The sequence below is a fragment of the Labrus mixtus genome, chromosome 5, assembly GCF_963584025.1.
Source record: "Labrus mixtus chromosome 5, fLabMix1.1, whole genome shotgun sequence".
Classification (NCBI taxonomy): domain Eukaryota; kingdom Metazoa; phylum Chordata; class Actinopteri; order Labriformes; family Labridae; genus Labrus; species Labrus mixtus.
In genome coordinates, this window is record NC_083616.1 from 32,584,978 (window position 1) to 32,599,980 (window position 15,003).

The 15,003-nt window shown below is 40.6% G+C and overlaps 1 protein-coding gene across 1 annotated transcript; it reads right to left on the minus strand.

Annotated features, from left to right (window-relative positions):
* Positions 1-5,083: 5,083 nt before the first annotated feature.
* LOC132974807 (natterin-3-like) lies at positions 5,084-7,554 on the minus strand. Its single transcript, XM_061039082.1, has 2 exons — positions 7,543-7,554; positions 5,084-6,971 (listed from the first exon to the last, which is right to left on the minus strand). Exons 1-2 carry the CDS (start codon positions 7,552-7,554, stop codon positions 6,042-6,044), a joined length of 942 nt encoding a protein of 313 aa, XP_060895065.1. The 3' UTR covers positions 5,084-6,041.
* Between the last annotated feature and the right edge of the window lie 7,449 nt (positions 7,555-15,003).

Sequence of the window (15,003 nt, forward strand, 5' to 3'; positions counted from 1 at the left end):
AAAATTCTTCTTAACAAAATCCCTGATCTGAAGGTACCGAAAGAAATGAGACTGTGGAATACCAAAACCTCTTACTATCTGAGACATGAAAATATTATCTTTGAACAGATCTGACACCTTGCTCAAGCCCTTTCTAGACCATTGCAGGAATGCTGCATCTAGCATTGATGGTTTAAAAAGTGGATTATTGGTGAGTGGCATGCAGGAAAGGGCTTGCTTTAACCCTAAGTGGGTCCTACACTGTGACCATATCTTTAAAGAGCCTTTAATGACAGGGTTACCTGCCCCTTTAAAATTGATAGGTAATGGGGAGCAGACTAAAGAGCCCAAGTTTGTTGGGTCATTGAGGCGTCTTTCCATGTTCACCCACTCTGGACTACCATGATCCTCTGGCACTGAAATCCAATGAGCTATTTTGTGTAGATTAGCTGCCCAGTAGTATAACATGACATTGGGAAGACCAAACCCACCCTCCTCCTTCCGACGCTGAAGAAAGATCCTTTTCACTCTGGGGGTAGTTTTATTCCACAAAAAGGAATTTATATATTTATCCAACTCCTTAAAAAAAGCTTTTCATATAAAACTCGGTATCGTTTGAAACAAGAATAAAAATCTCGGCAAAACTGACATTTTTACAGAGTTTATTCTCCCTGCTAGAGAGATAGGGAGGGAGCACCATCGTTGGAGGTCTACTTTAGCTCTATCAAGGGCAGCTTTGAAATTGTATTTAAAGAGGTCCCCGTATTTTCTGGTAACTGTTACTCCAAGATACGTAAAGTTATCACAGCTCACTTTAAATGGGTATATACCGAATGACATTGACCGAATGAATCTCGCTGCTAGCATTTTAGCTAAAATCTTATAGTCAACCCCTAATAGACTTATCAGTCTGTAGCTTTCACATTTCAACGGATCCTTCCTTTTTTTTGGAATAACTGAGATAGTTGCCTCTGTCATTGTGGGAGGCAGTGAACCTCTTTGTAGCGCCTCAGTAAATACCTCCCGTAGCAGTGGTGAGAGCTTTGCAGTGAAATTTTTATAGAACTCGATGGGAAACCCATAGGGGTCCGGAGCTTTACCGCTTTTAATCTTACTAATTGCCCTTTGTATTTCATAAATTGAGATGGCTTTATCTAGAAGTCACTCTACATTCAAAGTCTACACTCTATATTTGGTAGAGTGACTTTGTCCAGAAACTGTTGTATTTTATCTCTATTTGTGGCTTCAGATGTATATAGGTGCTTATAAAAAGATTTAAACTGCTCATTAATCTCACGTTGGCCAATTGTTATGTTACCATCCGCTGTCTCAATCTCTGAAATATATGTTGTCGCTTCTGCCTGTCTTAACTGGTGAGAAAGTAACCTATGTGCCCTCTCTCCAGATTCGTAGCATTTAAATCTGGATTTTAAATAGAGTTCTTCTGCCTTGCCCATAGACAAATGATCAAATTCAGTTTGCCACCTGACCCTCTCTTTATATAGATCCGCTGTAGGCGAAGCTGCATGTTTTTAATGCATGTTAATTAAAGAAGTTAGCTCTTCCAAGCGTTGTGCCTTTCTTTTGTTCATACTTGCTGTATATGCTATTATCTGTCCTCTGAGGTATGCCTTCATTGTCTCCCATAGATTACCCCTACTGGTGTCTGGTGTATCATTAGTTTCCAAAAAGAAATCTATCTGGTTGGATAGAAATTAAACAAACTCCTCGTCAGAAAGCAAAAGGGTGTTCATCCTCCACAAACATCTAGAAGAAACATTATCCGGGAAGCAAAGTGACAAAACCACCGCACTATGGTCTGAGATTACTATTTCCCCGATATCGCAAGAATTAACTAGGGGCATGAGTCTCTTATCTAAGAGGAAGAAGTCAATCCTCGAGTAAGATTGGTGCGCAGATGAGAAAAACGTGTAAAATCTGGAGGTTGGGTTTTTGAAACGACAGGGATCAACTAAACCATAAGCTTGAAGTAATGAATTGATATATTGTGCTGAATTAGACATAATTCTACTGGTAGGACTTGAGCGGTCCAGGATGGGATCCAACACGCAATTAAAAACACCACCTAGGACTAATTGATGGTGATTTAATTCTGGTAGCAAAGCAAGAATTCCACATTGTCCCAGTTTGGAGCGTAAACATTTGCCAAAATAACTGGTATGTTATACAGCTTTCCCTGCACAATGACAAATCTTCCGTTTCTATCTGATATTACTTTAGATTTTGTGAACTGGATGTTTCTGTGTACAAGTATGGCTGTACCCCTACATTTCACATCCCAACTTGAATGGAAAATTTGTTGAAATCCTCCCCTCCTAAGCTTGGCCTGATCACAATTTTTCAAGTGTGTCTCTTGTAAAAATGCCACCTCAGTTCTCATGAGCAAAGATCTTATTACGCTTCACTGGGTGGTTAGCACCCTGTACAGTTTTAGATTGGTTACCTATTCCTGACATATGAAATTGTGTATCATTTTTAGCCTTGTAATGTCTCGCTCCACCACTAGAAAAAAGCTGCATAGCCTATAAATGCAAAAGAGAATAATGTATATAGCCAGAACACAAATATCCCAACATCCAAAAAGAAAAAACCAGGCCAGTCCCCGCCCCCCTCCCGCACGCCCCTCCCCAACTGAGAGGCAGCTAGATCATCCAACAGCGCTGTAGCAACTAGCATACAGAAATACCTTACCAATGAGTCTGAGCCTCAACCTGAACTGCCATACATAAGAAGAAAAATGCGTTGTAACTTTCTACCAATATTAACCATATCTCTATTCTATGTAAATGACCATGAATATGTGCCTGTAATGACAGTACATTAAGCCAAAATAGTAATAATACTAATGATGCGAATTGAAATAAATGTGATGATGGGATGCCTGTAGAAAAATATAAATTAAATCAGGTAGCCTACAGATGCCCTTGAAATAAATAGGGAAAGTTCCCTGCTCAAGTGGAATTATAGAATTGGCTCTCACCAACACAACACAAAGGTGAACACATTTTAGAAGTTCAGTATATTGCTCTATACACTCCCTATTATAAACATTAACAGGGTGGGGTACTGAAGAAAACAGTCAGAGTGCAATACTACTATCTTACAGGCTGGTTGGTCGAATAGAGGTTGATAGTGGCTTTCAAAGAGAACAAAAACGAGAAGAAAAGAGCAGCCTTCAACACACAGCTACTGGTTTAGCCCCCTCACTTCACTATATTGGCCAGCACATATTCCTTCACTGCTTCGGGGTCCTTGAAGCTTTTGCGGGTGCCATTAACGGTTATCCGGCTTGAACCCCCTCACAGCCGTGCAGGATTCCCCTCACCTCGCTGAAAGCCGCGCGTTGCTCCATTACCGCTCTCGTGTAGTCTGGGAAGATGTGTATCTTATCCCCATCAGCCGTTGTTACGTGCTTCAGAGACCTTGCTTTCCCCAATATTTTCTCTCGTTCCTGGAAGTAATGACATCTGATTATCCATGCCCTGGGAGGGAGCCCATCCTCCTGCCTCCTCCGTAGTGACCGATGCGCCATGTCCAGCACCGGAGCCTCATCCAAACGCAGAGACGCCACAAGCATCTTGGCCATAAATTCGACCGGGCGCTCACCGACTTCACGTCCCTCTTTAATACCAGTGACACGTAGGTTACAGCGCCGTGAGCGGATGGCCAAAACAAAGTCCAACCAATCAGGTTCGAGCACTTCCCGGCGTCATAGAGTCTCGCGGGTGGTACCAATGGAAAGCCAGGGCCCCTAAATGGGGGGGTAGCCGTTGGTTCCGAGTACTTGCGACAAACCCGTCGAAAGTTATTAAAGTTTAGAGACAAGGGTACCCCTACACTTATCTGGTTTTAGCACACTACCTAACCCTAACCCTAATCCTACCCAACCTCTCCCACACCCTTTTACTAAACCTAACCAGTCGGGGTATGTTGCAAGTCTCACCAAGTACACAAGTCCACTCCCAAAAATCACACTCCGGACTAGGTACCAATCGACTCCAAATGGCCTGAAACGTGCTCCTAGACACTTTCTGGGGGAACTTTTTTCACCAAAACACTTTTCAGCATTTTCCACGCTCCATTCATTTCAGATGGGTTCATCTCATTCATACTCATGCATTTTCCAGAAGCACAGAAGAAGATGACAGTATGTGTGAGTTTTACTGTATCAGCAATTCATTTCTTTGGAATGAAGAAAAACATTTGTTGCATGTTGTACAAAAACATATTTCATATTTTGTTGCTTAGTGCTCATGCTGATTACCATTTGGGTCTTTGTAAATAATATAACAAAGCATAAGGTCTTTAGTTTAGTTTCCTGAGACAACATTTTATATGAATTAGCGCTACACAAATATTGATTAAATAAAGATTGTATCTTAGACCTTGTCCTCACGTAATCAAGTATTTTTTTAAACAGGTTTTTCTGTGTTTTGACCTTTCATACACAAACTGTGTTTTAGGTCACTGAAAACTCTCCTTAAGTAAAACTCCTTCCAGGGTGAAGATGTTAAACTCTGTTTAAGGTGTTTGGCGATGGCAGACATCACCAAACTAGCGCTGGTGCTAACGTTGCTAAGTGGACTTTTTAATTTAATTTAGATTTATTTCTGGACTTTTTGTGCCTTTAATTGAGAGATAGGACAGTGGATAGAGTAGGAAATCAGGGAGAGAGAGAGAGGGGAATGACATGCAGGAAAGGAGCCACAGGCTGGATTTGAACCTGGGCCGCCCGCGTTGAGGACTACAGCCTCCATACATAACGCGCGCGCACTAACCACTGCGCCACCAGCGCCCCAACTGCACTTTTTACATGCTCACACGTACATACTCTCCCACTACATTGACGAGCCGAGACGCCTGATTGGACGACTCTGTAAATGAAATGTTAATTGCAGAGGAATGGCGATTAAGTGTTTACATGTCAAGGACATTGTTTTTGACTTGATGTACTCATGAGAGTAGTAACAGTGTGTTTTACGTTTTCATGTGGACAAAGATGTTTTTGAGAACTTGGCGCGTGTGTGTACAGGATTGATTTCTTTTGGTTTTGTTCAGAGGAAAGAGGACACTGTACATCTAGTAATGAGTAACAGATTAAAGTTTTATTGTAACTTGCAGAATCATACAGTTTACAAAGTAGTGTGAATGATGAAGGTGCTCTAAGAGTCTTAAAAAAATAGTTAAATGAAATAAAGATGAGTCCAACAACTTGAAAGGAAATAATCTGAAAACTTAAAAATACAGCTTAAAAGCACATAATAAAAACTAACCATAAAATCAAAAGTATTATCTAAGAGTCTGTGGGAAAGCTCTACAAAATCAGATTTTGTTACTGAAAATGTGAGTTAGGCACAAATTGGTCAGCCATTTTACTTTTCCTCGGATAGTTACACAAGAAGACACTCAACTATACTTCTGCTGACTTGAAACAAGGGGGGAGCTCATCTCATGAGGACAAACTCAAGTTCTCTTAAATGCATGTGACATTTCCTTTATATTTTAATAACCTAAAATAAAATCAGTCAGTATTATCATGCATCATAACACTTTATGGGTAGTAATATTTGCAAATGGTCCTATAACACACCCTTATGCTTTCTTAATCTTTTTATGTCTATATCATTTTCGGAAATATTTTGGATTTGCATGTGTGTGGCTGCCAGTTATTGTTTTTTCAAAGATGTATAGCATTGTGTTGTACAGTGTGCAATGATAATAAAGGAATTCAGTCCTAAAACAATCCAATAGGAACGCTGCACACTAATAACATGAAGCAGTGACCATATAACAATTATCTGAAATGAGTCTGCAGGATACCTCAAAGATATCAAACTTTTATTGGAACAATGTGTATGTTTATAATCCATTTCATTATTTCTATGATAGTTATTCAAGAAAAGAAGATAGACCAACAACCAAAATATATATTTGAAACCCCTTTATAAAAGCAGATTTATCTGTAGATCTTTAAATTAAACTTGATCAGTACTTAACATTCCCTTTTATATCATATCTTAAAAAGCTCCTCTCATTGCTTTTCAGGGGCAAGGCCTGGCATTGGGTAGGGGTTCGCAGCGATCCACAATAGTGTGGATTCCTCCCATGTTGACACCTTTGAATGTACCGCTGATTGACACCTCTGTGGTCCTCCCGTCATCGTATGTGCGTCGCAGGCGTGCTGTGAAGGGGATGTTTGCCTCGTACTTGTGACCAACCATGTGGAGTTTGCAGGAGTGGTTTGGAGGGATGGTTTGCTCGACAGAACCAGTGTAGGTGGTTGACTTTGTCACGGTTTCACCTGAAGAGACCTGCACTGTTATCGCAGTCTGGAGTGTGATACCCAAAGACCCGATGAATGGGATTTCAGCAGTGATGCTACTACTGATCCCAGCCGTAGTGGCAGTGCTGGTGTCCCACCTTCTCTCCTCCTGATATTTTTTTGAGAGACTAAATGTTTTCGTAACTGGAAGACACTCCTTGTTGGTGATGGTGGACTGGACCATGATCTGTGGAGGATGCTCTGTAACCTTTACATTTGTGTTGTATATGACATTGTACATGCTCTCTTTGTAAAACCGTTTGTTGATGGTCAGGACCTGGTAATGCTTGTACCAATACTCTTTACCCTCCCAGGGGAGGAAGAAGGCCTTATGTATGGAATGCATCTTCCCAAGACCATACTTGTTCTTTGCAACATATACGTCTTGTCCTAAGCAAGTCGTGACTGAATGTTCAGGCACACCACCCCATGAATCACCTTTCCATTCCAAAATCTCAAAGTTGCCTTTGTTCACCAGGATTTCAAATGGGTAGCCAAGACGTTCTTCCCCAGAATAGGGAAAGTGGCAATGGAGCCCCTTACTAGGGTTAAAAAAGCCTGCAGAGCACCCGTATTTGCAGACGTAGTCAGTGCGCTTGGTGTAACTGTTGTAAAAAGAAACAGCACCAGAGGGGAACTTACTAGCTAACTAACTAACCAGTTAAGCAACCACTCAACTTACCAACCATTTAACCATCCAACCAAACAAGAAAATACTCTAACAGAGTCAATAACTGTCAATAACTAAACAATTATCTAATCTATTGCCCTAAAAGACAACTACCAAGCCAACCAACCAACCTTTCAACTATCCAACCAAACAAACAAACAAATGCAAAAACAACAACCAACTAACTACCAAGCCAACCAACAGCTAACTGACCAACCAACAACCATCCATCTAACAAACAACTAACTGACTGACCAACAACAATCCATCCAACAAACCAACAACAAACTTACTGACATAAACCAACCAACCAACCAACAAACCAACCAAAAACTAACTGACCGATCATCCATCCAACCAACCAACAACTAACTTACTGATAAAAAACCATCCATCAAACCAACAAATCAACCAAAAACTGACTAACCAACAACCATCCAACCAACAACTAACTGACTAACCAACATCCATACAACCAACCAACAAACCAACCAACAACTAACTTACTGATCAAAAACAATCCATCCAACCAACAAACCAACCAACTAACTGACTGGACCATGATCTGTGGTTGGATGCATCCATCTAACCCACAATCCAACCAACAACTAACTGACTGACCACCAACCATCCATACAACCAACAAACCAACCAACAACTAACTGACCGACCATCCAACCAACCAACCAACCATCTAACTAAATTTGTTCTGTTATTACTTCAAGAATTCTTTTTTAAATGGGTTTTCCACTTTATTATTCTATGGTCAACCAAAAAAAGGCATACCATAAATTCAGCCTTTAAAAAGATGAATTATTAAAGAGCCCATATTCTGCCCTTTTTGGGGTTTGTATATTTAATCTATGTTCCTACTTTTGTACGTTCACAATAGATAAAGTTATAAAAAAGTGTCTGTTTTCATGTACTGCTCCTCCTTGCTCCCTCTACACTCTGAGTCCGTCAGCTACGCTCTGTTGAGCCCACACTGTTAGACCCCACGTGGGCCAAGTCTGCTCTGATTGGTCTGCCGATCCGCTCTGTCGTTATTGGTCAGTTGCTCAGCACGGTTCTCGGAAATGTCCCGCCTCTTTTACCATATTGGGAATGCAGCCACTGGCTCCGTCCGAGGGGAGCATAAACATTAGCACCTTAGCACTGCTGTGCTACCGCAGGCTACGGCATATCGTGGGCGTACTACAGAAGTTAACGGGCGTGCAACATGAGCTGCTGGGCTTGCTACAACGAGCCAATGGGCTTAGATCAGTGATCTCACACTAACAATGACGTCGGACTGACAAATTTTTATCGAGGGGGGCTAGAACCGAGCGTTACGTGCAGCTAATGCTACAGCTAACAGGAGGACGTAGGAGAAGCCGCGTTTCCACGGACTTTGAATTTTTGCACATAGATGTGCCTAAACATGCACAGGACACTTGGAAAACACACTAAAGAGCATATAAAACCAGAAAAAGCAGAATATGGGACCTTTAAGAGGTATCCCTAATATTGTGTCCAACCCATACACATAAAAGAAGATAAATCTTACACATTGACCACCCAACTTCAACCTCAATAACAAATTTAAAGTAGAATCACAACCTTTGACAAGTGTCAACCATAACAGAAAAGATAGTCTTGGTTAAAGTAGAATTCATGACCTCAAGGCTTAGCCTCAGCCTCAGCCTACATGTAAAGAAACAAGTGCACTAAAAATGTATGTTATTGAGTTTCCTCAGTAGAGACCTTATTGTATTACTAGTAGCAAACAAGTATATTATCATGCTGCAGCTGTATTACAAACAGATCAGAGCTTTACTGCTCTACTGTACCTTTAAATTGAACCTTTTAGGTCAAACATTAACTTGTCAAAAACCTGCATGAGAGGTTGAAATACTTACTGGGGCCAAGGGCCAAGTACTTACTATACTTCAATCCCCCCCAAAAACGGCTTCATACACTGCAAAGGTATCTAAATCAAGTAATCCAGCCCCAGTAACAATGAAAGAATATAAGAAGATAAAACAATATTGAAAAAACTACACTTTAAAATAATACTGTGAACAGAAATATAATGAAACCTGTAAGTTGCCTGAGAGACAAAACCCAGGGCCAAAAAAGTCCAAATGGAATCTTTGCACAAGTAGCTGCAGCTCATTCAGTGAGAACAGTTTTCAATTATTTGAATATTCAGAGTGATTCTCATGAGTAATGAATCTTATAAAGTTGAAATGATGCCCATGGTAGAGCAAAATAAAGTCATATCATCAACTTCTTCAAGATAATGGGGGTTTAAGACTTGCTTTTAAAATAATTAAAAATCTTAAATAAAAAACTGTCAGCAGCATTTACAGTGTACATGTGTGCGTACCTGGTGAAGGTAATTTGCAGACGCAGTTAATGAAAGTATTTTCTGTTTACCTTCTTCAGTCTGTGGGTTCTCCTTCACGATGTCCTGCTGAGCGGCCGAACACAGAGCCAGCAGGGCGAAGAGCAACATCCCGGAAAACTTAATCTAAAACACAGTTCAGATCGATGAATGCAGACAGACATATGCTGAAATCAAGAGAAATATTAGACACATCGCTAAAGAACTTACCTTTGCAGTCCTGTCTCATTGTGTCCACCTCCCTTCTCCTCCAGGTTTATATACTGTCGCTGCTTCTTGAAATCATAAAACAAATAGTTTCCATTTGACTTGGCTCTGACCTACATTGATTAGATCAGTCACGTTTAGGGGTTTATAGCTACACGTGAGAGTTGTTTATATAAATGTCTTCATCAGATGTACTTACTAATGACCTGAACTCTCTACAGCGATCTGTCATTTCAGTCTTAAATGTCGGATTCAAATCTTCCATATTTGTTCTTTCCAATAGTTTGTTCCCAACCAGCTGGAGATATATTGTAAGAGAATTCATTCTCCCATTTTCTTTTTACCTCAACACTAATATGTTTGTCTTGATGGTTAGATTTGAGTATTTTTAACTATCTTAGTTAAAACCTTGGTGTCTGTTACGTCCAAGCAGCAACCTCCGGTCTTGAAAAATGAAGCCATATCCTGAAGTGCAGAATCCTGCAGTTTGCCGAGGGGCTGCTTGAGGCTGGCTCTAGGAACAGTCACATACACACCATAGCCAAAACAGCCGTTTTTATAGCAGAAATTAACATGTTTACAGCCTGGTACAAAAAGCGAAATTGATCTGATTAGTGTAACGTGAGGGTCCGACGTGTGGTGGATGGATCACTCTAGCTAAGAGAAACAGAAGGATGGAGACGGATAACTTTCTCAGCAGCACTTTACTGTCATCATCATCATTGTTCAGCTACATAACCACCCACACTTCCTTGTTACTCATCACATGTCCCGTCATTAGCCAATCAGAGGTTAGGATGATCAAACTCAAGACAAACATAACTAAAGGTTCTTTAGGCTATGTGTGAACGCAAACAGCCGAATATATCCGAGTGAGCTGATGTCTGAACGCGGCCAAATATACTCCAGAGATTTCAATTTGAGCCAATAGGAAGAGAATGATGTTTATATACAGTGACTGCCTAAAGTGTCTGCACGTGACCACTATGATCTCCGTGCTCTAATGAACCTGCTGCATTATGTTTTCTGTTCGTCAGTATGTTGTACACATAGCATTGATATAAAGGTAAATATTCTCATTATAGCGTCGTGTAGCAGACTCTGCTTTGCTTCGGCCGCTACTTCCGCGTTGTTTATTTACGTCACGTCTTACGTCTGGAAATCCCCCGCGGCCCCTCCCCTCTGACAGGGAAAGTCCCCCGCTGTGAGGAGCATATGTGAACGGGTAGTTCGGGAGAATCTCCGGAGAAGTCCTCCTGTAAATATCTAGATATTTTCCGGAGTGCAGATGTGAAAACGGCTTTAGTTTCATCACTGGCACATACTGTACGGGGGTGAATTGTTTTTAAATAGCTCAGTTTTGATTTGATGAACGATATGTGTTATCCAAAGTTAGGCGTGTAGCTGTGTCAAAAGTGATCAGGATCAGCAGGTCATCCTTCCTGGATATTAATGTCCAAAGCAATAACGGTGGATTTCAGGAAAAATCCTTCTGTCATCTCCCCAATAACCAGGCTGTTGAGGCTATAAGTATCTGGGCACCAACGTCCATGACAAGCTCACATTTGAGCTTCAAACTGTTGAAGTTCAACTGCATCAAAGCTCATCATCGTGTGCACTTTCTTAGGAAGGTCCTTAAACCCTTAAGACTGCGATGAATGGGGCACCGGTAGCTTACTGGTTGGTGCGCATGCCCCATGTACGGAGGCTGTGGTCCTCCAGGCGGGCGGACTGGGTTCGGGTCTGACCTGTGTCTCCTTTCCTGCATGTCATCCCCCACTCTCTCTCTCCTTGATTTACAACTCTATCCACTGTCCTGTCTCCCCAATAAAGGCAGAAAATGCCCAAAAAGAAATCTTAAAAAAAGAAGACTGCAATGAATGCACCAGTTTACTCTCCAGCCTTTGTTATGTCTCTCCTTTTTGTTGTTGTTTTGGATGTTGTATTGATTTATTATATTCTTGTATTTGACGATAATAAAACAATAAAACTGGAGCGCTGCTCACTAATAACACAGATGACCTATCTTTTATTTCAGGTCAAGGTTAATAAAGGGAACAGACATCTGTTTGATAAGAACAAATCTCACCTGAACGTTATCTAGAAGGTCACGTGTTTGAAATCAGGGCAGACAAATTGAGGACAATCCAAAAGTTTAAAATAATAATCAAGACATGAAAACAAACATATCAAGGCAGTTTATTTATACAGCACATTTCAGCAACAAGGGGCTTCACACACGACATCGAAAAGCATCGAGACAAAGAGGAAAAGAAACATTACAGAACAAAAGAATCTCTAACAACCTGTCAACAATCAGGAGAGACGAGTAAATGATTTAAATACAATATTCATATGACATAGGATATTGACTGATTGTCAGAGAATCTTTGGCACTTGAACTCTGCAGGGAGATGGGAGATTTATCCCTCAGTGTCGTCTTCTTCTTCTACTTCTTCTTCTTCTTCTTGTAATTTTTCTGGCAGTTTAGACGCATCTAGGCGTATTACTGCCCTCCACAGGTAGATGGGAACTAAGTCATTCTACAAAGCATAACTTTAGATTCTTGAAAACAATTTTGTAGCTTGTAAAAAATTAATAACTGCTTTTGCAATCAAGTGGTGGTTCTCATATTGGCCAAGCAATGTTTTAACTGAAAAATAAGTTATCCCCACGTCAGACAATCTTTTGAATAATGCCGTTCTTTGCAAGGTGTAATTTTTACATTGTAATAATATGTGTATAACTGTTTCAGGACTTCCACATTCACACAGTCCACTGGGATGTTTTCCTATAGTGTGTAAACAGTGGTTTAACCCACAGTGACCCAGCCTCAAGTTACTTTGACTGCATATCTCCTGTTTCCAGCATAACTGACTGAATTCCTAATCAATGGTTGTAGATTAAAATAATGTCTTCCTCTTTTTTCCTTCTCCCAAGTTTCTTGCCACTCTTGCTCAAGACCTTCTTTAATTCTACTTCTGTATTCAGCTTTTCCAAATGGAACATTCACATCTGTATTAATTCGATTTAAAGCTGATTTTGCAATCTTGTCTGCAACTTCATTACCCATGACCCCAGAATGCCTAGGAATCCAGACTAATCGATCTTCACAGTTCAGTTTTTCAACTCTAAACAGAGTCATTAAAATGTAATTTACAATATCAGGTCGAGATGTAGATCTTCTTCCTCTTAAGGACATCAGGGCTGCAGCTGAGTCTAAACAAATCACTACTTTATCTGGTTTGACATCTTCGATCCAGTACAATGCCCAAAGTATTGCTAATAATTCTGTTGTAAAAACAGATGTAAAATTATACTGGGGAAGATCTAAAGGCTCCTGAACAGAGTCTTAATGCTTTAGAATGAACAGTGTCTATATTTTCTAAAAGAGTCTTGGCAGCAGAGCCGTACACGTCACAGCCATAATCAAACACTGACCTTATCATAGCTTGATAAATTGTGTGCATGGTTACTCTCTCTGCACCCCATTCACAACCACATAAACTTCTCATTATATTTAGTACTTTTCCACATTTTTCAATTATTTTTCTGACATGGACAGCCCAGGTGAGCCTTTCATCAAGCCACTCCCAAAAACTTACATTTCTTCACTCTTTCTAAAGAACAACTATACAAACACAACTGTATATCAGGCAATTTTTTCTTAAAGCCAAACACCATGTACTTCGTTTTAGAAGCAGAAATTCTAAAGCCCCACTTATCTACCTCAACAGAGTCCAGAGCCTTTTGAATCTGTTTAATAGTGAACTGAACATTTCTTCCACTTTTCCAGATGGCTCCATCATCAGCAAACAGAGACAGGCCAATCCCCCTGTCAACATTGTTAAATATATCATTAATCATTATGTTAAAAAGAACGGGACTTATGACACTTCCCTGGGGGGTTCCTTTTTCTATCTGAACAACTTTTGAATATTTTCCACCTACTCTTACCTCTATAGTTCGTTTCAACAAAAAGTTCTTAATCCAATTAAACATTCTTCCCCTAATTCCCAAATCATATAACTTAATCAATAACCCTTCTTTCCATAAAGAGTCATATACTCAAATAAGTGCGAGGAGAGAACAGTGCATATATGGAGCAGTACATTGCTCAGCTGTTAAGAGATGCAAGAATGCAACAACCGTCTCACCTGGGTAGTCACTCTGAGGGAAGCCTCCTAACAATCAGGGGCTTCCTATGACTGTATAATTTGTCTGTCAAACCCCGTACTGAGAATTTGATCTTTTCCAACTCTAAAAAAGACATTTATCACATAACCATGAAGTAGGTGAGGGGGGCAAAGGTTTCTTCCACAATAAAAGTATTCTCTGGCGGGCTATTGGAGAGGTAAATGAGATTACGTTTGCTTGTTTCACTGATATGTTTTTACCAGCTTCTGGTATACCAAATATAGCAATCCTCTGGGATGGTTCTATAACTTGCTCTAATATTTCCGAAATTGCTCTCAAATAAGACTTCCAGTACTCCCCCAGTCTCGGACACGACCAAAACATGAGTGAGATTACAAGGGGCCTGGGAACATCTATCACAATCATCAGCCATATTCGGGTAAATCTTGGCAAGTCTAGACTTACTGTAATGTCAACTGTAATGAGCTGAAATTTTGCACAAGATGAACAAGATTTTATTTCTTCCAGCGCCTCAGTCCACCAATCATCATATATAGTGCAGAGTTCTGCTTCCCATTAACCATTAACCTCAAGAGGTCGGATTGCTGTCGGTTAAAGGCCGTACACAGCTGAGCAAAGGTAGAGAGTGTGCCTTCACTATAGAAATCACAGATTGTGCTAAGACCTGGTCTGGCCCAAATAAAGTGAGGAGTTAAAGAAACACTGATCACCTCTCAGCTGTGATATAGACGGGGTTCTTGTATACAAAGGGCCTGATTTACCCAATGAAAGAGTACTAAATTGCGTGTTCGTTTCAACAAATTGCACGTTTGGTTGGTGGGCGTTTTGCTGGTGATCTACAAACCTTGTGGAGGCGGTACTATTTAAGTTTTTGCACGTTCTACTGGACGTCATGGAGAGTTTGGACGGAAAGCAGGACGTGTGTATACAAAGGAAAATCTGCGTGCATACAACTCCCTAGACGCATATAATTATGTACTTTGTGGTCATGTGCAAGATGTAAAGTTTCATGACCCGAGTTCAGGGTTTTGCGTTTTGAGGGCAGAGACAGGGACTGAAAAGTAAACCTTATGATGCCTGGGTTTACGTGCATAAGGATCTTGGGTAACAGCTAACTGCACATGCATGGCAGGTGTCACACAGCAGATATAGTAAGTTCATGTTTCACTCACTTTTGCAAATAAATCTATCCATCGCACCAGCCACACAAACATACCAGACACGAAGTGGACGCTGCACAGAGTCTCGCCACCTTTAGGA